The sequence below is a fragment of the Phyllostomus hastatus genome, unplaced genomic scaffold (assembly GCF_019186645.2).
Source record: "Phyllostomus hastatus isolate PE091 unplaced genomic scaffold, TTU_PhHast_1.1 phas_scaffold_1066, whole genome shotgun sequence".
NCBI classification, from domain to species: Eukaryota; Metazoa; Chordata; class Mammalia; order Chiroptera; family Phyllostomidae; genus Phyllostomus; species Phyllostomus hastatus.
Genome location: NW_025334004.1, coordinates 30734562 through 30760643, shown reverse-complemented (window position 1 = coordinate 30760643; position 26082 = coordinate 30734562). Strand labels below are relative to the sequence as shown.

Below are 26082 nucleotides of genomic sequence, written 5' to 3'. Positions count from 1 at the left end.
AATCACTATCTTGAATTAGGAATTAGATAACTAAGGTCTAGCTATTCCTTGGAGTATGAAATTGGTACAATGCAACAATTTCCCCCAGTTATTAAAAATAACAAAGCTTTAAAATGATCATTCAATTCCCACATCACTGAATGCCATGACATGCAGAGCAACAATATGAGAAACACAAAGACAGTAAGAACGTGATTCTTAACTCAAGACAGTCCCTTTCCATCACATTTGTGAGAGGTAAAAGGCCAGCATCTTCAACCTCTGGGTCATAAATTCTTTCTGGAAACCTGGATCCTGTCCCAGCCACATACATTTCTCAAGCTAAGAATGCATGATGAGAACACCTCCTTACAGGCATTTTTATTTTCACGGCAGTGTAGATTAATAAATTCCTCAACAGAAACACCTAAGGACGGCTGGAACCTCCATCCCCAGTACAGAAAGGGCGCCACCACACCCTTATGAGGCAGAGTGTCCTGGAGAAGTCATCGGGGCTGAACTATAATCTGGGTGGTATGAGACACGGGTGATGAATCTTCTCAAAAGGGTAAGCCTTAAGAACAGACACGGAAACTACTACTTGACATAAAAAAAAAAAAAAAAAAAACCCAACTATGGTTAAGGAGTCAAGTACAGAAAAACTCTAGCCCTGGTTGGTGTGGTTCAGTGGATTGTGTCCCTATCTGTGAACCAAAAGGTCACTGGTTCGATGCCCACTCAGGGTACATACCTGGGTTGTGGGCCAGGTCCCTCTTCGGGAACATGTGAGAGGCAACCGATCCATGTATCTCTCCCACATTGTGTCTATCTCTCGCACATGGATGTTTCTCTTCCTCTCTTTCTCCCCTCCCTTCCCCTCCCTCCAAAGACTAACTAAATAAAATGTTTAAAAAAGAAAAACAAAACTTTAGCCAAGGGGGTTGGGCAATGTCCTGCAAAGCAAAAGGTCGCAGGTTCGATTCCTAGTCAGGGCAACAGGCCTGGGTCGAGAGTTTGGTCCCCAATCAGGGCACATACACAAGGCAACCAATCGATGTTTCTCTCTCACATCAATGTTTCTCTCCCTTCTTCCTCCCTCCCTTCCCTACTCTCTCAAGTAAATCCTTTAGTGAACAGACGAGAAGCGGGAACTCATGCATTTGCTTTAGAAGCGAGCGCCCCCCACTCCAGTGCCTCCTGGACACGCAGTGTTCCTCAGGAAGACAGCCACGGCCCACACCGCTCGGGCCGAGCTCTCCTCCCGGGTGCACGCAGTGTCCCCGCACCTGTCTTTCAGTTCTTAGTCTCAACGTAAAGTGCAAGTGCTACATAGATATACATATAGCATTTATACTGTGTATGTCGCATTCACACTATCTATATAGTGTACATATACACACACACACAAAATACAATTGTATATACTATACAATTAGTCACAGCATGAAATTCTCCAAACTTCCCAAAACATGAAAAACACAAATTTAAATATAGGCACAAAGTAATGCTTAAAAGAAAAGCACTTTATTATCTAATGTTTGGGGAGTATATATAATTCTATTCTTTAATTAACCACGAATAAATACTCACAGTTCAGTTACTGTGAGTTTTCAGCTACAAAGATGAGTACATGTATCACAAATAAAATGTCATGGAAGTATCACTGAACTGTCCACATTTTTTTTAAAGATTTTATTTATTTTTAGAAAGAGGGTAAAGGAGGGAGAAAGAGAGGGAGAGAAGCATCCATGTGTGGCTGCCTCTCAAGCGCCCCCTCCTGGGGACCTGGTCCACAACCCAGGCACATGCCCTGAGGGGGAATTGAACCAGTGACCCTTTCATTCACAGGCTGGCACTCAATCCACTGAGCCACACCAGCCAGCGCTAACCTGTCCACATTTGTGATATAATAGCATGACACCTTGTTCAAGCAGAGCTGCTGACTAAGTGTAGACAGTGTCTTGACAGAGATGTTTCACTGTATACATGGTGTTAAAAAGGATTTGGCCCACAGTCTGATAATTTAAAGTTTTAGCTACCACATGTTTTCTACTGGGGGGCAGGGAAAAGCATCAGATTACATACAAAACAACTTACAAAATGTCTTTGAGTTACTCATGTAACATTGCATTTCTACCACTTTTTAACATTAGGGAACAAAGTCGAAGAATTGGCAGGTGGCAAAAAACAATAAATAAATGTCAGTGGTAAAATCTCAACATGAAACCAGGAAAAACCAGAGAAGTTCTGGCAGGGGAAAAAAAGAGATGATGTACACATGCTTTCTAGGTCACTGACATCTCACAATGCCCCCAGAGTAACTAAAACATCGTTCTCTTAAAAATGGTTCTGCTCAGTCCATCCCTTCCTCACTCACGCTATGAAGGCAAATAAAAGGACAACTAAAGGCACTCTGGAAGATTAACGTTATAAAACTAACCTGCAGAATCATCATACATTCCAAAGTGATCAAATGAAATCCTCCACAACTCACTAAGGAGTGGTGCATAATTACAGATAGAGAAAGGTTTCAGTATACTTTTAAAACCATGAAGACCTGAATCTAAATGACAGATACTGCATTATATATTACAAACCCTAAACTTATAAAGTCATATTTTGTCTAAGCTGGACCAGGAGAATTTCACAGGATGGGCAACAAAAGTAGGTTTACAGTTGTGAGTACACAAAACAGCTTATTCTTGTATTATTTTTTTAGCTATTGTATTTTCCCCGCGAACAACTGCAAATCTACTTCCGCCAACTCCTGCACCCTGAAGCCGCAAGGCGCAGCCCCCCAGGGACGCCCCCCTGGGGCCTCACAGCTACTATGGAACTCCGCTGGTCAGAGTATGGAGCTGGCTCGTAGGCGTTTAGAAGACAGACTTGTTTTTTTCCCCCATGTATGGCACAGTTTTCAAAGTTTTGCCTTATTTTCTTTTATGACATAAAATCATAATGGTAACTAACTTTGAAAAGAATGCCAAATGGTTAAAAAAAAAGCCAGGACTTACCTGAGCCCACATGGGCCAGCTCAACACTACCCTGGAGTTCTATGGTAGCTGTGACAGCACAGCATGCTTTATGCTGTGGGGTCAGGGTGGACTTGGGTTGGAGACAGCTCGCACAATTTCAGGAGCCCTTAAAGAGAAAAGTTAGTTTTAAGTGGTAATGTTCAGAATGCCCTTTACCATGGTCAGCAGAAAGATGTACGCTCTCTAGGTAAGTTTCTTCCTCTACTCAGAGTTTAACTCATTTAACTGGTTTTGCAAATTAAAAAGGACACTATACCACCCTGTAACACCTTTTCTTTATACTCCTAGCCATATGGCTGTAGTTCAATCACAAACTTGGTTCACATATTCACAGCGATCTCTTTCAGTACTTAAACATGAGCTGTTTTTTAATAATATGACCGACATTTTTAAGTGTATCTTCAGGTAGGCACAACTCCATAGCAATCGCAAAAACAGTCTGAGCAGACAAAGCAAATCACCTCTAGATTTATTTTTCGTACAATAAGCAACAGCAACAAGTTAAAATCTACCATTTCTATTCCTAGGATAGGGCTACAGAACAATAACCTTTTCAAAAAGCCAGGAGATGAAAATTACGATCGGAAATAAATCCTTAAATTAACGTACTCTGTACTATATCAAGATGAGCCTCTATTCAACTCATTTAATAAATCCACTCCATTATGAAAACATCCTCTTTTAAAAAACCCACTTCAATGACAGGGAAGTCCAAGTAGTCTCTAATTAAGGCTTTCAGGTGTTCTATTATTAACCACGACAAACTGTGCGACACGGCTTATCCCTGGAGATCTCACCTCCTTATCTTCAATCCGGCTGTTAACAACCCAACTGCTGTGGAAATGCAGATTCCCAAAGTCATGGCCAACAAGACCTGAGCTGCTAGACACCTTCCCAGGAAAGACGGCGCCCCTCGGGAAGGACTGGGGCTGCGAGCACGCTGGCGTGGCTGACAGAAGCGTGCCTCAAAGCTGTCTGTCTCTGGGAAGTGATTGGAGATGCGGACAGATGTTTATGGGTTAAAGATGAGTTCAAATTACAAAGGTCACTTAAAATATCGCCAAAACAGTCAACTGAGGGGATGGACACTACAGTTCTTAAAAACCTAGGGCCGCTGGTCATACAAAACAGTACAGGTCAAAACCACACTCGCCACTGAAATCAAGCCCCAAAAGTTTTTCTGACTTCAAGTAAAAATTTCTTCTGCTACACTGCCAAGTTACCCTGGCTGGATTTGAAAGCAGATTTTAGACTTTTTGGAAGTACACTATTTCGGTAGCAGGCATGGAGCAACAGAAGAGCCTAGCTTACCCTCTCTTCCAAGTGAGAAAAAGGGTAAGCGAACACGCAAAAGCCGGCGGGGACAGGGAGCATAGAAGGAAACCCTCTCGTGACAGAGCGTAACTTTGTATTGTTCATATTAGATCCACAAAACTGTTCTTGTAGCCAAAATACTCCGACAGTGAAGACATAACCACCAAATTAGAAGAAGTGTCAAAAAGCTACTTGGTCCATCTTGACGAGGCCCCCAGGAACCACCACACCCAGCATCCAAACCAAACACCCGGGTGATGTCTTTTTCCACGCCCCTCCGCAGCCCCATACCCATTCTTCCAAGTTCAGTCGCTCCTACCTTTCCAGGCCCTCTCGAATACAGCCCCTCACTGCGCCTCCACCGCCCCTACCCAGGTCAAGACTGGAGCCTCTCACCTGGATTGCTGCACTAAACTGCCTGCTGGCCTCTGCTGCCGCCACCCACCCGCTGCAAACCAGTCCCCAGGCCGCGACCAGCCGCAGCGCGCTGAGAGCCACGGCTTGTGTGTAAGTGTGCAAACGAGCGAGCGGGTACGCAGCCAGTCACAGAAAAGGGAAAAACCACGAACTGTGGAAAGCAATGGGAGGGTGGAGCAGGATGGGCATTTGCCTTACCAGGTTTTTAAATGTCTAATAAAGCCGTACTTATTTAAGCAAGTGTGTGATACCGATGTTTAGAAAATCAAAGTAAGGAACCACTTTATAAATGATAGAAAAACCCAAATCAATGGGGAAAGAATTGAGTTAAATCATATTACTGAAAATTTTTTAGAAAAATAACTTAATCCTTAGTTCAATCCAAAAAAGTGTGTAAAACAAAGTGATTAGTATAACTTCCTTCACCAAAAAATAGAGAAAGAATATTTCCAGCAAATATGACTGGTATATATTTTTTAAATACATTATTCATATTCATACAGACTTCATGTAACCTAATAAAATCACAAAGGAAAATGGAGAGAGCATGGATCCACAATTCACAGAAAAAAAAAATCCAAACGACTGAGCAAGACGGCATGCCTCCCGTAACCACACACCTCAGTAAAGGCAGAGCAACACTGGCGCCCCCATGCTGCAGAAGGAACGTTTCCGGTACAGTCCCTCCAGCCACAGTTCCTGCAGGCCCAGCCCCTCCAGGCCCAGCCCCTCCAGGCCCAGTCCCTCCAGCCACAGCCCCTCCAGGCCCAGCCCCTCCAGGCCCAGTCCCCTCCAGGCCCAGCCCCTCCAGGCCCAGCCCCCTCCAGGCCCAGCCCCTCCAGGTCCAGCCCCTCCAGGTCCAGCCCCTCCAGGCCCAGCTTCTCCAGGCCCAGTCCCTCCAGGCCCAGCCCCTCCAGGCCCAGCCCCTCCAGGCGGCAATCTACCAATGAGCATGAAGTGTCTTCACCCCTTTACGTGTTTACAATGTTTAATCTTATAATCCCATTTCTGGAAACCTAAGAAAACTGTTAGACATGATGACAATTTTGGTCATCAAAACACTACCAGAATAAAAAATTTTCAAATAACTTAAAAGGCTAATAATATGGGATTGGTTAACTTAAAGTACAGCAACTCAATGTCATATTACACATTCATTCTCAAAAGGTGAAAACATTTTGATTCAAAATGTAAAGTTCAACAAGTACAATACAATTTCAGTTACATAAAAAATGTGAGATACGCCCCGGCTGGTGTGGCTCAGTGGAATGAGTGGCAGCTTGTGAACCAAAGGGTCGCCGGTTTGAGTCCCAGTCAGGACACGTGCCTGGGTTAAGAGCCAGGTCCCTACTTGGGAGCGCCAGAGGCAGCCACACATTGACGTGTCTCTCTGTCTCCCTCCCTTCCTCTCTGTCTAAAAATAAACTAATAAAATATTTAAAAATGTGAGATAGGCTGAAAATACACAAAAATGGCACTGTCTAGAGATACACTATAAAATATTTATTTTTTTCATAGCTTTTCTTATCTCTGAACTATTTTACAATGAATATGCTCTGCTTCTATTATTTAAAAGTCAACCAAACTTTCACATACTGTTACAGGAAGTGAGCACATAATGTCTAAAGTTGGTGAAACAAGAAACAGCAATATGTCCATCAACAGATAAATGGATAAAACGTGGTATATATGTATGTGGGGCAGGAGAAGTTTCCCCGTTTTCACTCTTAGTTCTGGGCGGCCCACTAATCAAGCTGACATAACAGATTAACAGAAGCAAAGAACCAAACTTAATGCTGTATGCACACTGTGGGGGTGTTCCGGGAGAACACGGAGCAGGAGGACAGCTCAGGCGGCCCAGCCAAGGAGAAAGCGGGTCATCGTGGGGAACTGCACAGGGCAAGGCAGGCGACTCCCCCGGGGGTCGGAAGGCAAACGCCAGGGAAGCAAGTGTTTGCTGGGCCGACTCTAATGACGGAGCGCAGAGGACCCGACCCACACCCAACTACAGTCTCACCTGACACGCCAGCTTGCCTGCAGCAGGCCCCTCTACCTAAATTCTTTTAGGCAGCTAAGGAGAGGTCAAAGGTTCTGAGTCTTCAGTTTCTTCAAAACAACTGGTTTAAAACAACTGATATCCCAAACAAAGGAAAAAAGGCATACTTGGGGGTGGTAAACTCCGCCCCCCTCACATCCAAAAGAGTATTGCAGAGCCTCAGAAAGGGCGTTCTGACGCGTGCGGCCACAGGGACGGACGCGCAGACACCACACCGGGTGAAATCTGCCAGTCGCGGAGCCCAGTACTTGTGCTGCGCGCTCCCACTCACACGAGGGAGCCAGGAAGCTGGTTTCTCGGAGGCAGAACGTAGATGGTGGTCCCCAGGGGCTGGGAGAAGGGGGTGGGCGCTAATGCTCGCGCACAAAGCTCTAGTTCTGCAGGACGAGAAGGGCCTGGAGACGGCCGGCGGCGGCAGGTGCACGGCCGCGTGCAGACCCTTAGCGTGCCACCGCACCGCACACGGCAGTGGTCAGGAAGGCAAATTCTGTCACCTGTACTTTATCGAAATTCAACTTCTAAAAAAGAGACAAATGAGACAAGATCATTATTCGGAGATATTAGAAATGCTGTTCAAATAACACTAATGTAGCACTCCTTCCTCTCTCCAAAAAGATAAAATGTTTACATTTTATGTAACCACATCCAAAGTGAGGATTGTTCTGTAAAATAAATGCCTGGACTCTCTATGTTACTGTCATGAAAGAGCAGGGAAAAAAAGCCCAAACCCTGAGGCACTGTTGAGAGGCAACTGAAGAGCCAAAACAACCAAATCACAGTCTAGCCCTTGACTGCATGGGGGTGGAGCAACAGCCACCAGTGCCAGGGCTGGTGAAAGCGAGTATGGACTCGGAACACTAAACTTTTCCGAATGACCACACTGGATGGTTACGGGAGAAAGTGCCTCTGTCTTCAGGACACGCATGCGGAGTGACGTCTGTCAGTGGCAAACGCCATGGCACCTGCAGCCAACTCTCAGAGGGCCCAGAAGGACTCGCACAGAAAGGCAGGCAGGGGCGGAGGCAGAGACAATGGGAGAGAGCGAAGTGGCAAAGCAGTGACAACTGTGAAAACCTCAGTCCAAGGTATGTGGTGTTCCATCTATCACACTTCTAACTTTTCCACAGGTTTTGACACTTTTCGGGATAAAAAAGGCTGGTGGAGGGGAAACGGCTGCCTCTGTCCAGCAGGGCTGAAGGTGGATAAAAGAAAACACACCTGCTTGTCTTCATAAACTCTTCTATCTACACTGCCTGGTTTTTCAGCCATGTGCAAAATGCAATAATGTTTAAAATTAAAGTTATTTTATGGTAAACAGTAAAGTACTTCAGAATCTGAACATCTATTTCAATATTTAAATAATACATATGGATTTCATTACTCCAAGTGTTCATTTAATGTAGTATTTTGTAGTATTTTAGTGACCATTTACTAAACTGATGGTCATATTCAAACGTCAGTATCATGTAACCAGGGATCACCAGACACACCGCCTTTCTCAGCATCAGGAGGCACGCTGTCCGTGGGCAGCCCGTGCAATCCGTCCCGTCTAAAACCAGGGGTGAGGTCTCAGACAGGGCACCGGCGGCGAGAAGAACACTGCCGGCCTTCCATTTCTGCCACCGCTGTCCGTTTGCCTTGACACACCTGTTCCTGGAAGCTTTTACTGCCTCAGGTGTCTCAAAGAACTTTCAAAAGCCGTACTGAACTGGCCATGGGAAAGAAAATGTGGGTGTATTCCCAAGATTAGAATCTTTGTATTGCTCAGAATTATCACAGTTCACTTAAAATTCTTGACATAAAATGCTACTTTAATAAGCAGAGTTCCAAAAGTCATAAGAGGAAATCCTTAGCAACCAAAATGTGTCTGAAGTTAATACTCCTTTCATGGTGCTAAAAACAACTCTATTACCTGTGACATCAAATACTTTGCATAAGAAAGGAGACCCACCAGCGAGGAGGATGCATGTGGAGTGAAAAGACCGAATTTTCACAGCTACACACCCCCCAAGTAAGAGCATCACACACAGCTCACTGAGGACATACACGGAGTCGCCAGCGCGCCGGCGCTCTGCTTTCCTTTTATGGAGGCAGTGCCACCGATCTGCTGCAGGAGTCCGTACATATTTGGGCTCTATTAAAAGTTTTTAATAGAACATTTTAACTCAAACCATTTTTGTTTTAAAAAATGTTATGTAGCCCTGGCTGGTGTGGCTCAGTGGATTTAACACTGGCCTGTGAACCAAAGGGTCGCTGGTTCGATTCCCAGTCAGGACACATGCCTGGGTTGCAAGCTAGGTCCTCAGTATGGGGCACACAAGAGGCAACCACACGTTGATGTTTCTCCCCTCTCTTTCTCTCCCTCCCCTCCCCTCTCTCTAAAAATAAGTAAAATCTTTTCTAAAAATGTTATTTAAAACCTCATGGTTTTAAATGTCTAAGACTCAAGACCTCTTCTGCAGGCTTTTATGCATATGTAAAGCAACACTTTGGGGGGGCAGGGCACTAAGGAGAAGAGCAACTTTCAGAAGAACACTCAATCTGGTATCAGCATAGAGTCAAGTTCATAAACAAAATGGCCCATTAGCATCCTAGGATAAATCTAGCACTAAGAATATAATAATAACTATAACTTAACCAGCTGAGTACTGGAAATATTAAAAAGAACATTTTGTAAAGTATATAATTGCCTAACCACCAATCTATACACCTGAAACTAATACAAAATAATACTGAATGGGGGTGGGCTGGGATAGGGGTAAAAGGCAGAAAACTGTACTTGAACAATAATTAAAATAAATAAAAATTAAAAATTAAAAAATAATACTGAATGTAAACATAATTGAAAAGTAAAATTTAAAGTCCTTTTCAAGAAACACAAAATAACCACAGCTTTAATCTATCAGAACAGTGAACAATTCCATTAGCTTCCTCTCTAAATTCCTAAGAGATGATCTCCAAAAATTAAGCACTGAAACATACGTCTGCTTCTGGGCTAGTGCCTCTCAGAAATGGTAATTATCGCAGAGCAATTACACAGAGCAGGAAAAATTCTAAGGATGGAAAACTGTCCAAACAGCTATGCTACACGAACTTGAAAACAGGCAAACACAAGCAAAGAAAACAGACCAAATGCCACAGAAATTCCACACTAAAAATCAAATCCAAATACTATAGCCTACCCATGGAATGCTGGGAAACTGCAGTGGGTGACAGACGACCTTGGGACACGGCAGTCAGCTTCACAAAGGCATATTCAACTAGCTGACTTGGAAAAAGACAGGACTGAGAACAGTAATACTCACAGGTATCAAAAGTTATTAAAAAGTCTCAGTGCCCTGTAGGTACAGCTCAGTTGGCTGAGCACCCTCCTGAAGCAAAAGGTCGCTGGTTCGATTCCCACTCAGAGCACATGCCTAAAGGTTGCAGGTTCAGTCCCCAGTCAAGGTGTGTCCAAGAGGTGACGGATGCTTCTCTCTCACATCAATGTTCCCCTTTCTCCCTCCCTTCCCCTCTCTCTAAAAATTAAAAGAAAAAAAAAAAAGTTCCAGCAACAGTACTTTGAACCATATCAAGCAGGGAAAAAAACTCTGTAGTATGGCTTTATAATAATAAATAAATACATATTTGGTCTTCTTCATCCACTGTTCCTGCCCATAGTCTTTTCAGGGAGTCGACTTGGGTCTCAAATTTAAATGCTCCTTTTTTTAAAGGGCGACCGACTCAATACGACAGAACTACAATGGCGCTGAGGAGTGCTGCCCTCCTCCCCAGGGACATTATCCTCTATCGGGGGAAAAGGAGTCTCGATTAGCACTGACATGACCTCCCGGAAAAACACCTGGCACTCGACCATCCCAGCTCCCACCCGGGGTCAGGTTTTGGCAACACTATCCCAACGCCCTCTCGCCACATGAGATAATGTGACTGATGTGAAACTTATACCCAGCAGTCATGTTCACGGTCCTTGCTCAACGCTGCTGAGGCTCCAGGTCACTCCTGCCTCTCAACAACTCCGTGCCCGCATTCCCGCTTTACCAGCTACAGAGCTGGCCCTCGGGGGCTGAGGGTTTCCCCCAATTTCACATTTCTCACATCTGATGCTCAGTAAAAGTACTTGTTTTATACTTACTGTATACACTTTGGAGACATTTTTAGTGTATGTGTTGCCAAAGGGACGGCTGACATAACTTTTTTAAAAGCACAACATCAGCAAGCCCTAAGACAGCATACCTAATGAAACCTGGACAACATGAAACAGGCAGAAAAGGAGGCGTAAAGATTCATTTTCAGTACATTTGGCCTTCTGCTAACCCAACAAAATACAAACAAGAAAGAAATATTTTTAGCACATTCCAGAGATCAAGACATGACTGCCTAATAAAGACAGGGCCATAATCTTTTTCGTACAACAGTTGGGAACCATGTTTACTGTTCGCAGTGTAATGAGTGAACAGTAAAAACATTTGCAGATAGAAAAGACAGAATCCACATTACCGAAAATCAAGTACAACCAATCCCCGGCCCTATGAGCCTAGAACTCTGGAGTGGGTGGGAATAGGAACTTAACGACAAAGAAACTGTTTTGTAAATAAAACAAGACCAAATCCAATACTGGACCTGCTGGTAGGAATTTCTGTTCCACTCTTAAAATAAATTCACACCTCTTAAAATTTTGAAGAGGCATAAGGATGGTTGTTCAAAGAAGAATATGTGAAAGAAATAGAAGGTAGCACCAAGAAGACAGAGTGGTCATAAGAACAAGCCACACCTGGCTGGTGTGGCTCAGCGGACTGAGAGCTGGCCTGCGAACCAAAGGGTCGCCGGTTCAATTCCCAGTCAGGGCACATGCCTGGGTTGCGGGCCAGGTCCCCAGTATGGGGTGTGCAAAAGGCAAACACACACTGATATTTCTCTCCCTCTCTTTCTCCTGTTTTTCCCCATCTCTAAAAATGAATAAAATCTTTTAAAAAATGATACTGATTGGTCTAATGCATGTTTCAAGGAGAGAAAACATTTCAAAGTCGTTCTTAACCCTGAGGTCCACTAACTTCAAGAAACAATGAACCTGATTCCTCAAGAACTGTATGACCCAAAAGAGGTTAAGAATCACTGTGATGTCGCTTACTTCCTGTATCTATAAACTTACACACACTGTAACACCAACTTGTAGTAAACGTGCACAGGACACTACTGCTTGCAAAAACGATTTGCGGGTGTTCCAAAGGACACAGAGCTAATTAAGACAATCATGCCTAGGTACAAAAGGTCACGTCGTGAAAGACTCCATTTCTATGGCATGTCCAGAGCAGATAAACCCACAGAGAAAGCAAGCAGACTGCCAGTTCCCCAGGCAGGGGTGCAGGGTGGGTGGGGGAGAGGGCATGGCGGGGGATATGAAGTAACTGCTTTCTGGGTACAGGGTTTCCTTTCGGGTGATGAAAGTATTTCAGAACCAGATAGAGGTGGTGGCTGTACAACGCTGTGAATGCAATAAATGCCACTGAATTGTTCACTTCCCAAATGGTGGGTTTGGTCATGTGAATTGGACCTCACCTAGAAAAATAAGCGATAAACAACATCCTTTTGTATCTCCTTATAAAAAGAAAAAAGACAACCACGTGACAAGTGCTACCCCAACTGAGGGAGGAAAAAGGGCCCTGGCTGGTGAGGCTCAGCTGGCTGGAGCCTGGTCAGTAGCCCCCGGTTCAGGCACCTACAGGGAGGGGGGCGGGGGTGGGCAACCAATTGATGCTTCTTCTCTCGAAGCATCGATGTTTCTTTTCTGGCCTCGCTCCCTTCCCTCTCTGTAAAAGCAATGACAAACTGTCCGTGGGTGAGGGCTTTTTCAAGAAAAGATGTTTAAGGACGCAATGGGATGAAATGGGACAGCACAGACCAAAGACGGCCCAGGGCGCTTTCCCCTGCAGTCCTCAGGACAGCAGTGAGCGGGACTGACAGTTACTAGGGGCCAACTGTGTCTGCTGTTCAGAGAGGGCTCATCTGCTGAGACATTCTTTTTGCCAGGATAAAACAGAAATAAAAAAATTCAGGTTTCTTAGAATCTCCTCTTAGGACTTGCAGGTCCACATAGCTATTAGGTCTTCCATATTCTTGGGGTTATATGAAGGGGGATAAACAAAAGAAATACTGAGGAAAAATATATATACAGCTAAGCCACAATTCCGCGTATTTTTTAGTAGTCACTCAACATTCCCTTTACAAAAATAAATGTCAAAGTAAGCACTCCATCCAAAAAACGAAAATCACCAAATTCAAGTAGCTAGTCTACTTAGAGAAAACATGGAAGAGTCGACCAACTGCTTTTGGGAATTAGATCAGAAGTAACTCACTGACAACACGTCTGCCCTCGAACAGCTCTGAGCCAGTAGCTGGAGCCCACATCCAGGGCCTCCCTAGGAAAGCACTGAAATCACAAGGCCCCTATGGAATCAGGCAGCCTTGTGAAACCAGTTTCACAGAGTCTGCATCATCTACTACTACACGCCATTCGTGTCACACTAACACCAGTGTTTTCAAAGTCGGTATTATGTTTGTCGGACTCCTTGGAGTCACACATTTTTGTGATATTTTTAACATCTGACTAAAGCTTCTATCGTCACAAGATGCTCACGCTGTTTACAGACACCGAAGCAGCAGCTGGGGTTCCTCGGTCACATCTTGTTACAGTAAACAGGGCAGCGGTTAAAACTGCAGGTATGTGTTTTACTACTGACGTGTAAACGACTTTGCTTTAACCTAAAAGTGCTCCTCCCTGATGGAGAGGCACACAGACAATGAAAGAGAAGCAATTCAAAACGAGGCTGTTCCGAGACCATGAATGTACTATCACGGTAAATGAACTAAATGCTAAGCAGTGCTGACCCTGCATCTCTCTCTCAAGTCCTGTCAGTAGCTTTTCCCACCCCATTCAATAAAATGCAGAAACTTACCCACACAAGCATTGAGGAAGAGCCAATCGGTCTTTTTCATCCTGTTCTTAATTTGCTTTAGTTTTTTAAAGTCCACTTCAAGTTCCTCCTTGCTGCCAGCAGCGCCGGCCAACTCGATCCTCTGAAAATCCATGTTCACCTCCGAGTCTCGTTTCGCCGTGGGGGGCGATCTTCTCTGGCTGTTGCCGCCGCTGCAGCCCCCCCTCCACCGAGCTCTGTCTTGCTCATTTATGATCGAAGAGGCCTCTTCAGTCTCTGCCAACTCTATTGCTTCAATGTTATTAGGTCTGGGATGATCACAAACAACGCATTTTTTGGCCTTGGCCCAGTTTTCATACGTGCAAATAGAACAAGTCCAATGCTGGGTCCTCGTGTTCGGTTTATTTCTGTCATTGTATTCCTCACAAGGGTCAACAGAAAACGCAACTGGCCTTGAACCAGATCCTGAGGATTGAGGAGACTCTGTGGGGCTCCTGGTCCTACGCTGGGACAAGCACTGGGTACATCTGATTGCCCTCGGCCAGTTCAAATATGTGCACATGTGGCACGACCATTTGTTTGCATTTTCCATGCTGTACGAAGACTTAACCCTCGGTCTCGCACTAGAGTCTGGGCATATCAAAGGACTACTTCCTCCTTCAGTGCTAGAAGGGTCCCAATCTCGACCAACGTCACTCGAACCGCTTTTAAATGGGTCTTCTGTAATGATAGTTCCGCTCGGTCTCTGCGCACGACACATGGTACACTTGATCGCGGATGGCCAGTTTTCGTACGTACAATATTCACAAGCCCACTTAATTCCACGTTCTGACATTGTGTACTTCTTGAAGTGAGTTATGTCAAGCAGGAAGCTATAAATAATTAGGACATGGTTATTAATACAAAAATTACATAATTCCACCTCTGAAAATATGCCCCCCAAATAAAAGTGCACTTCCACTTACAAATTTTTCAAAAGATGCATGTAAAGATTTCATACTGAACTATGCTTTTTTCCTTTTTGATTTTCATAGACATAGGAGGTAAATCTATAAAGAAAAACCTTAGCTCTCTCAGGATTTGATGGAACTGTATTTCAGAATGCGAGAGAGGCAGCAGATAGAGGCTTGCTTTAAGAGGAAAGGAGGTTGAAATAGGAAACTGCTAACAGAAGTGTTTCATTTCAGCCCGTCATCACCATCAATTTAGAAAAGCAACCAACAGTTCAAAGACTCAGGAAAAGAGCACAAACCAAGTATCTTCAACACATAACCATTCTCACACTATGAACAACACAGATTAGTGCACTATCGAGGTACAGCATCGTAAGGTCGAAGTCAACTCTATCATTTTTGCTAAGGAAGAAAAGCAGCTTAAAAGTACTAATTGTCCAATGCTCTTAATAAGCACAGGTGAAAAAAGAAAGATGTTGAGGAGTAATCCTTACAATTAAAGTAACACTGAAACAAGTAAAACTGCATGATAGCCTATACTTGTATCTCCTCACAATCTAGTTCTGCTTGAAGCACATAAAAAGTGTAAATCATCTATACTTAGGACAATGAAATTAATGAAATTTCGCTTAGATAGCCACTAGCATATCACTCCAATATAATTTTGATATTCACTCAAAAATATTCAGTATTTAAAATACACTCAAAATTCAATTCATATTAAAAATATATTCACTATTTAAAAGTTTCCTAGGATTCTACACTGGGCTTACTAACACTACACTATAATGAAGACTTCACTGTTTAATGACAACCAATTTATAAAACGAAGAAGCTCACATGTGAATTTAATCATGACTCTTCTATCAAACTGCCTGAATTTAGGCGACGACCACTAACGCCGGCCTCTCCGTTTCCTCAAATCCCTTCTCAACTGCATTCATGTTGTCTGCCCCTATTTCTAACCAGAGAAGTAAAAGAAACCCTAGACAGAGTAAAGAAACTCTTCCTTCTCTTTCCTGGGGGTTTTTCCCGAACCTGAGAGCTCCATCTTTCACCCCGTAAGTGCATTATGTCCCTGCTTGCCAAGTCCTCACTCCCCTTTTCAGCGTGAACTCTGTTAAAGGACAATCTCGCTGTCAGAAAGGCTGCTATGTAAGAGCTAAAACAGAAGTCACTTACTAAGATTTCAGTTTCCATGCTATGACCTCCACTCTGCACATGATTGGGACAAAAGCATGGTTTATGAATCAGAGCGAAGACAAGACTCAGCCTTCATGCTGGCTCAGACTCTGACTTCCTCGGGAGGTCCTGCACAACGTGGCAGGTGGTCTGTCTGACTGAATAGCTCTCTTCCTGTAAAGGAGACCAAAACTGGGTTTCACTTGAAGCCTGCTACTTTATCCAGAAGTATATTTTTTTCTTTCTAATTTTATTTTAATCATTGTTCAAGTACAGTTTCAAAAGTATTTTTAAAGCTTTATTTTAACTAATTATCTATTTTAATCCTACTCATTTCTTTTAATAATGAACTACTATGTTTAGAATTTTAATTTAACACAGCAATAAAATTAGCCAATTGGGCAGATCAAATTAAACAATGGAAAGACATTTTTCTGTGGAAACTTAACCAGAAGTGCACCAATAGGCACAGTAATACCAACTCAGTAGCACTAAATCCAGTGCTCTCTGCACTGCTTGTTACTACTGAAGGGGGAAGGTGGCACAAAACAAGTAAGTAAAACACACACACACACACACGCACGCACACACAGTCTGGCAGAAGGCAGGCTTGCTTGAGGGTGGCTGACAGGGTCATGAATGTCCTGCTCTGAGACAGACAGCAATTTCGACATTACACCTGAAATGCCCTATGAGTGCTCGAGTAGGATATTGTTATGTTACAGAATTACACGCTTACGATTTTGTAATGAAAGATTTTGCAATAAAAAAGGGTGTTATTTGTGCCAGACCCTATATAAATTGCTTATATTTAGCTTTGAAGTCTTTTTCTCCTTCAGTAACTATATTTTACATATATATTGGGGGGGTGCGCTGATTCAGCTAATTTGCATGCACTTTGCTTAGATTTTGAACCACACTTTGTACACACTGATCACACACAGTGTGGCAAGTATGTGAAGATCAGGGAGCTACAATCACAGAAGCGCCCCTGAAATGGACAATCGAGATTTAATAGCAGTTTTCATATTCATTAAGCAGTGTCTTCCTTTAGTTTCTCAGGAATAAAATTAATTGCTTGTTCACACTATTTGAAATGAAAATGAGCAAGTGGAAACCTAGCATTACAAGAACAAACGGCGTAATAGACACATCCAGGGCTACCACAATTAACCTCACTATTTTATTTCCAATATTCACCCTCAAAATTCCATGCATCCTTTGATTACTTTGATGTACGTAAACTCAACCAAACAGCTTTCCTTACATTATTACATTCTCTTAGCTCATCTTCGCGGAACTAATGCCTGGCATAGAAAACGAAAAATCATTGTCATGTATGTCCGGTAAACAGCCTGCCCTTTCCAGAACTCCTAGTAACTACACAATACCAAAGCCAAGGTCAAGAGTTTTAAGGTAAGGTCATTGTAATAGATAATGATGTCACTGAATTAGATACAGTATCCACTCAGTAGAGAATTGAGACTGTAGGAATATTGCCTTTTGGTAACTGAAGCTAAAATTCACTGGAGAGGATTATTTGAGAGAGCCATTTATACTGGTGGTAATCAGTAAATGGAATGTAAGAGTAAAGATAACAACAGCTCAATTAGGTGACTTTGCATTATTGAGATGAAAATAACACTAAGTACACTTTTTCTTCCAGATGTCAAACATCCCTAACAGGACATAAAATCATTTTAATAGCACCCAGATCTGATGGTATTGCACACTGAAAAAAAAATTGTTAAATATCTTTTAAGATATATTTATATGTCCAAGTACAATAAATTTAATTTACAAGTCTAATTTTTCATAAACACAGATTTCCAATTCTATCCAATGAATCACTCTTCAACCGGTACAATACAGCAACAACAAAATCTGCATAACCCGTGCCTCATTTATGGGGAACGAGACACGACTGCTAGTCCTAAACACACGTCCCTCGGTTCTCGCAGAAGAACATGCTGGGTCCGAGCGCAGTGCCGGGGTGCCGGGTGCTGTGGACCACAGCCCAGGGGCCGGCGGGCCCGGCAGGGCTCGCTGCGCACAGACTGAGCAGCGCCTCCGCGTGTGCCCGCCCTTCTCCTCCAGCGGGACACTCCTCACTGCTCTCGATTACGTCCTTTCCAGCTCAAATAATGCTAACAGCACAAGTACCACGGGCATATGGACTAACGGCTGCGGGAAAGGGAGGGACTAGTAACTGAACGTCGGCACTGTCATGCCTGAAAGTGCGTTAATTAGAGCACATCTGTGAAGCATTACGAAACACCGCAGAGACAACACACAGCTGCACTGAGGTCGGCTCCCCCAAACTGCAGCTATACCACAGGTTCCCTCAACCACATCCCCAACATCCACAAGCAAAACCCTACTAGAACCCTCTGAAAAAGAACTGGAGAAGTGAAATAATCCTTCAGTACAAGCTCCTTAAGAAAGGAATTAAAAGAAGCTCAGCTGCCAGTTTCAAATGATAAACTATCCAAAGAAAGGACTAATGGCACACATTAAAGATTCCAAATTAGTTTTATTAATATAAGCTTATATTTACTCATATAAATATTTATTAATATAATCGTTGGCATAAGTAAAAATGCTCAAAAAGCATTTTAGGGGAATATGAGTGAAGCTAAAACTAAGAGGATACTCCAAACATGTTGCATATTTAGGCTCTGTCAAAATATTACAAGGTAATGAATTCTGAACCGTAAGCTTTATATGAAGTACTGCTTAACTCTCAAGCCAAAAATTCCAGTCATTTCCTCTTTTCTCCTCAGCATCCTTCCGCATCACTGTCTCCCTCGCAGCAGTCCCCAGAGAGAACACCTGGTCTGAGCTCCCTGAGCGAGACCCTGTGACGGCAGGTGAGATGCCCCTCCACCTCGCACTCTGCCCTCGCGCCAGCGCGCCAACAGCTCGGCAGACCGCACGCAAACCCTCCCCCACCTCGCACAGCAGACTCCCAGCCTGCCGCCCCCAGTCTCCAATGCGAACACCAGTAGCACCCCACACCCAGCACCGATGCAAAAGCATCCTGACTTCTGCCTTTTCCCCACGGAGTGTCTCCGGCAGTCTCTGCCCAATCGGTTCTTTTCCCCCCTCCCAGCGGCCATCAACCCTGTCCCGGGCCAGGTCAGACCCCTCTGGCAGCCTCCGGAGTGCCATCCCTTTCTAAACGCCCCCAGCTCCTGGCTATCCGAGCAATGCTCCCGACAGCAAGGCGTTCTGAGGCAGTTCGGCAACCCCTCCCCGCCTCCCAGACACACTCACTCACTCCCAACAGAACACACACACCCCAGACTCACGCACGTATCACCAGCCCTCGACCAGACACACGTGAAGACACACCTGAGACACCCAAGTGCAACAGACACACACTTTGGTGACCCCTGCCCATCCTGTAAGGCTCAGTTCAAAGTCTCATCTCTCTTGTCCCGTTTTTTCAAGTCGCTTCAAGTCCGGAAACCTCACTTCCCGGGGCACCGGCACTCACCGGAGTTCCTCCCGGAGCTAAGCTCTGAACCCTGTGCTTTCCCTCTGTCAGCCCCTGCCCTCCGTTTTCCATCGGGTAGCCACGCTTTCAAACACGCTGGCTCGGGGTTCTCCGGCCATGGAACGTGAGCCAGCCCCACGTTTCGTGAGACCCACTGCGGAGAGCACCCGAGCCACCTGGGAAGCGGAGCAAGCGCGGAGCTTCGCGCGAGCTCAGACACACCCGAGACTTGCCAGAGGGCGGGCTCCACCCCGGCAGGAGACCTCAGCGGGGAGCGTCCGCCACGGACCGCCACAGGCCCTGCCACAGGCACGCACGATGACGTGGCTAGCTACGCAAGTCCTGTAAAGGGTACAAGTACAAAAACTTTTACAGTATCCTCTGCAAACACTAAATCTACGTGAAACTGCATACACAGAACCTAGAATAAGCAAATCTCGAAAACGAGCTGACCACCCTCCTCTCGGTGGTCACCACTATCTGCCATCTGAACGAAACACACTTGCTAAGGCCCCTTTCCCAGGAATCTGTGGACAAGTCGGACGAAGTAAATTTAGTTACAACAAAGGCCTAGGTCATCTGCCTTGGTGACTTTGAGGTAAAAATATAAAGAATATAAAGTTTACATGGCAATATATTAACATTGTGTGTTTTAAAAAACTGTCTTTTAAAGGCTATTTTTAGAGAGAGGGGGTGGCAGGGAGAAAGAGAGGGAAAGAAACATTAACTGGTTGCCTCTCGCACACCCCCAAGACCTGGCCCACAATCCAGGCATGTGCCCTGACTGGGAATCAAACCAGTGACCTTTCGGTTTGCAGGACCATGCTCAATCCACTGAGCCGCACCAGTCAGAGCTAAAAAAACTTTCTTAAACCACTAGACAATTAGTAATCCATTCATTAAAAGACTGATAGACACAAAATTAACTTACAGCATGCCAAATCTCAGAAAAACAATCTAGTCATTTCAAGAGGAATCCTTTATCTTTACATGCTAGGACTTAATTTGTAATTCGGCCAAATGCCTGTCCTTCAACTCCCTCAACTTCTCGGGTTCCTAGGCAGTAACAACAAAGGAAGAAGGGTGTGGGTGTGTGCGTGTGTGCATGGTCTGTCCACAAAGTATTCCGCCATGTAATACGAAAAAGACATTTACTGAAAAAGATACAAGAAACACTACACAGGACAATGACGCCTCAGTCCCCTCCAAAGCAGGCACCTTGGGACCTCACCCAGTTCTCCCTGTCTCCAGCAGCTGCCTTGTCGTGTTTCCCTGAATCTCATCGGCAGCCTGAAATCTCGCCCCTTTCCAAGGTGATTTTTTGAGTTTCGGGAAAAGCCAGAAGTGGTGGGGCACCAAACCTGGGTTACAGGGGGCTGAGTCACCTGGGTGATCTGATGCTCCACCAAAAAACTCTGCAGAAGACGTGAAGCGTGAGCGGGCGCACTGTTGTGATGAGGCCACCAATCACCAGCTGCCCACAGCTGCAGCCTTCGGAATCATCCACATAGTTTCTGTGGAGCAATGTTCAAGCTTCATGCAAAATGGGATGCAGATGAGTTGTTCCACTCTCTCAGTCATTTTGAATGTGACAGCCACACAGCACACATGCTCACTCAACAGCATCTACTGCCCCCACTGACTAGCACAGTGAAGTCGTCCTTGTTCACGCATGTGCATTCCAGTCCCCCCTCCTTGGCTGCCAGGTTACATCCATGTTGTGCAAACTGTTCTCATTGTATTAACAATGGCTGGCTTTTGCCAGACAGATCTCATACATATACACATGTTTGAAATTTTTCATAATGAAAAGTTTTTAAAATCTATCAGGAAGGTGACAAATGTTATTCTAGACTGAAATCATGGCCTTGATTGTTAAGGCTAGAGAAGGAACAGGACGCAATATAGTGTACAGCATTGTCTTAAAACTGCTATTCATAACGATGTGTCTCATCATAAAACACGAGGCTTGTGTTTGAGAAGCAATTTTAGAACATTTGGAAAACTTAAGATCATAGCTTCCTTCTACAAATCACAGGCAGAGTTCACCAAAGAGGAGGAAATGTGTCGAAAGGTCTCCTGAGAGAGCTTTCAATGTCTCCCAGGAGCACAGACACAAAAATCCTCAACATGTACTAGCAACACTAACCCAACGGTGTATAAAGAGAATTACACGCCACAACCAAGTGGAGTTCATCCCAGATAACAGAAGGCTCGTTGCATGTTCAGAACTCCACTAATTGTAACCCATCCTATCAGCAGGCTCCAAAAACGAACAAACAAAAAACCCACCACACAGGGCCCCACTAACACATGCAGAAAAGGCATTTGACAAAATTCAACACTCAGGCCTGATTTTCAAAAAAGCTCTCAGAAAACTAGGAACACGGGGGAACTTCTTCAACTTGATAAAGACTACGAACAAAAAGCAAAACCGAACCCTACACCCAACATGATGCTTAAGGGTGAGAAACTAGAAACTCTCCCTGTAAGACAAAGATGCCCCTCTCACTACTCCACTACGCCATTCAACACTGAACTGGAAATTCTAGCTAATGCTGTAAGACAAGAAAAGGAAATAAAAACAAAGCAATTCTTAGAGCTAACAGGTGATGATTACAGGATACAAAACACACAAAAGTTAATTACCTTCCTGTATACCAGCAATGAAGTCTGAAATTAAAAACATATTATCATTTACATTAGCAGCCCCAGAACTGAAATACTTAGGGCTAACCCTAACAAAGTATGTGCAAGATATATTTGAGGGAAACTACAGAGCTCTGATGAAAGAAATCAAAGAACTAAATAGAGATACTCTGCGTTCATGGATAGGAAGACAATACTGTCAAAAATCTCAGTTCTTACCAACTCTCTTAATCAAGAGACTCACTGCAATCCCATTCAAAATCCCAACGAGTTATTTTGTAAGTACCAACAAACTGATTCTCAAGTTTACATGGAGAAGCGTGAGACTCAATGGCAAACACAGCACTAGAGAAAAAACAAAGAGGACTGGCTACCCTAATATCCAGACCTACCATCAAGCCACAACAATCAAGACTGTGACACTGGAAGAAAACACACAGGTCAATGGAAGAGAACACAGAGCCCAGAAACAGACCCACATACACAGCATCCACTGACCTTTGAGAGCAGGAAAGGCAATACAATGGGGGAAGAAGTCTTTTTTAAAAATGGTGCCCAACGGGACATACCCATGCAAATAAAAATGACTCTAAAACACAGACCTCACACCCTTCACAAAAATTAACTGAAAACCAATCAAAGGCCTAATGTAAAATGCAGAGCTATAAAATTCCTAGAAAATAAAATAAAAAGGAAATCTAGATGACCATGGCTAGGGCAATGTCTTTTTAAATAAACACCAAAGGAACAATCCATGGAACAAATCACTGGTAAACTGGATTGGTTAAAATTAAAAACTGCTCTGCAAAACACTGTCCACCCTCCCCGGGAGCCACGCGTGACCTTCCCGCCTGCGGAGCAATGCTGCCGGCGGGGGCTCACCCTCCGGGGGCCCTGTCTCCGGCTTCCGGGCGGCACGCTCCGTTTCTCCAGGCAACAGTTGCCACGCGTCGGCACCGCGCGCAGCGGCCCCGGAAGTAGCAGAATAAATCCCGGAACAGAAAGACCAGACACATTTCACCTTCCGCCTGACAGAGGCGAGCCCCGAGGACAAAGTGAAACCGATCAGGGAAATGAAGAACTACACCCTGGGCACAAACCTTGTGCACGCAAAGCAGCTGGCGGAGTCACTGCCCCAGGGAATCCAAGTGAACACCGCCAAGGCTCAGGCGGCGAAGATCAAGGCGGCCCTGGAGGTGGTGGGCGGCACAGTGGTCCTGGAGGCCAGCGCGGCGGACTTGCGGAGCCGGGACCTGGACGAGCCCCTGCCCGCTCCACCGAGGACCCAGGCTCCGCTGACAGGCACCTTGGGGCAGCCCGGTCCTAGGACAGGCGTGGGCCTACTGAGAGGGGAGGGGCAGCTGCTCCCTGTGAGCACCCGGAGTGGACTCTGGAATGTGCCCCAAGTTCCTGTGCGCCCTCCGGTGGCTGCTGAGAAAACACACAGTTCAGGCCATGGGGCTGGAGGGGGCCCTGTCCAAAGACTGTCAGTGTAAGACAGAAAACAGGAGAAACTATATGCAAAAGATATATCTGATAAAGGACTGTTATCCAAAATACTAGGCTGACCCCAAAGTTTGTATGTTTTTTTTTTCCATAAAAGACACACTTTTCATTTTCACCAATATACGGATTTGAATATTCTGAGTACATCGGTTATTTCCCCCATGGTACAACGTTGACTGTTCTCAATTAACGTCTAGATTGGATCGCTATCAACTTCCGCTGGTCTACTCCACCGGGGAGCATCATGCAGCGAGGACTCTCCAGCACCAACTTCACAAACCACTTCTGACACGTCCGACCTGTCACAGCACCTCCACACACTGTACAAATCTTTTTTTTGCATTACAGTTGCATTTTTACCTTTCTTGAAATAATAAAGCATCATATGCCAAAAATGTTGCATATTTTCTTCCATTTTCAATATTACAATGGCTACATAAAAATTCACTGCTTCTGATAAGTTTTTTTCTTTTTGGTATGACAGCTGTCACAATACAATCTAGCAAAACTGTTTTGAACGAAGTTAAAGACAACTAAGTACTACTACAGCCACTTCACGGAAAAAAACAAAATGACTTTTTGGCCAACCCAATATACAAGGAACTCTTGAAACTCAACAGTAAGAAAACAAACACTTGCTGACTGGTGGCTCCCTCGACAGCCTACAAACCTAAAGGTCACTGGTTCGATTCTGAGTCAGGTCCTGCAGTTGGAGGAGTGCAAAAGGCAACCGATCCATGTTTCTCTCCTTCTCTTTCTCCCTCCCTCCCTCTCTCTAAAAAGTAAACACATAAAATCTAAAAAAAAAAAAAAAACTTGATTAAAACATAGGCAAAAGACCTGAACAGACACCTCACCAATGAAGATATACAGACAGCAAACAAGCTATGAAAAAGTGCTCAATATCGTATGTCAGCAGGGAACTGCAAACTCAAACATCAGTGAGACATCATTACACACCTACTAAAAATCACCAAAACCCAGGATACTGACATTGCCAAATGCTGATAAGGATGCTGCTGGCAGGAATGCAAATGATACAGCCACTTAGAAGCGAGTTTGGCAGTTTCTTACAAAACTAAACATGTTCTTACCATAAGATCCAGCAACTGTGCACGTTGGTATTTACCCAAAGGAGCTGGAAAATTATGTCCACACAAAAGCCTGCACATGGGCTTTTACAGCAGCTTTATCCATAATTGCTAACACTTGCAAGCAAGCAACCAAGATGTCCTTCAGTAGGTGAATGGACAAATAAATTGCAGTACATTCAGACAATTGAGTATTACTCAATAGTAAAAGGAAGTGAGCTGTCAAGCCATGAAAAGACACAGAGGAATCTTAAATGCATATTACTAAGCAAAAGAAGCCAATCTGAAATGATTATATACTGCATGATTCCAACTATATGACACTCTAAAAAAGGCAAAACTATGGAGACAATAAAAAGATCAGCTGACATCAGGGTTGAAGGGAGGAAAGGGTGACCTGGCAGAGCGCGGAAGAGTTTTAAGGCCACGGAGCTATTCTGGAAGGCACTGCAGTGCTGGTTACTTGTCATCACACAGTTACCGAAGCCCACACAACGCACGCGCCATGAGGGAGCCTGAAAGTAAACAAGGCTCTGGCTGATAAAAGGCACACGGTACTAGATCCACCCACTGTAACAAAGGCACCTTTTTTGGGATGTTGACAGAAGAGGTATGTATATCTGGGGGCAGGGGATAGGAAAACTCTACTTTCTCCTCAATTTTGCTGTGAACCTAAGCTCTACAAAATAAAGTCTATTTTTTTAAATCTGCTTCACAACAAAGTTTTCAAATCTAATATACAGGAGACATTTTCTTTTTGAAAAAAAATCTGTTCTCAAAGAATGATGGGGAGTTTTAAAAAGGTCAGAGGAACTTTTAATGTGAACCTAAATTGCTCTAAGAAATACCCAATTTGCCCTGACCAGTATGGCTCAGTTGGTTGGGCATTCATTGTTCCACAAAACAAATGGCCACCAGTTCAATTCCCAGTCAGGGCAGAGCCTGGGATGAGGGTTCCGACCCCAGTTGGGGCGTGTATGAGAAGCAGCTGATCAATGTTTCTCTCTCACATCAAGATTTCTCTCCCGCTTTCTCCCTTCCCCCTCTCTAAAACTAAATAAAATCTTTTTAAAAAATACCCAGTTTGCAATATATTCACACCTAAAAACCTTTGATTAAAAAGAAAAAGGATACAGAAATTAGCATGAAGCAGTCCCAACTGGCCAAATCTGAATCAACTTAAGCATAAAAAATACCAGTATAAAAACCCATGTCTACACAAGTACAGATAAATACACAAATAAATAGGAAGAGAAAGCTCCTCCTTACAGTGGAAATCCAACTAATAAGTGTGGGGTGGAAAAAAGCATAAGTGGGTTAGAAAATCAGCACCAGAAATCTTCACAACAGATTTAGGAAATAATCACCGATGAATGTCAGAACACATGGGCAAAAGTTTGAGTATTAATGGACATTTAAACAGTCTCCAAGTGTCCCTCCTCAACACTAACTGGTATGTCACAAAGCCC

At 44.2% G+C, this 26082-nt stretch overlaps 1 protein-coding gene across 3 annotated transcripts in view; it reads right to left on the bottom strand.

Annotated features, from left to right (window-relative positions):
- Window positions 1–26082, bottom strand: part of ZRANB1 (zinc finger RANBP2-type containing 1) — a 52337-nt gene that overhangs the window by 18825 nt on the left and 7430 nt on the right. The window contains exons 1-2 of one of the 3 annotated variants that reach the window (XM_045854376.1): window positions 15869–16023; window positions 13755–14605 (exon numbers count right to left, since the gene is read on the bottom strand). In XM_045854376.1, the coding sequence (XP_045710332.1) occupies window positions 13755–14605; window positions 15869–15909 (892 nt within the window). In that variant the 5' untranslated portion in view covers window positions 15910–16023. Of the gene's footprint in view, window positions 1–13754; window positions 14606–15868; window positions 16024–26082 lie in introns of those variants that run through there. The other 2 variants (XM_045854375.1, XM_045854377.1) reach the window with 2 other exon arrangements.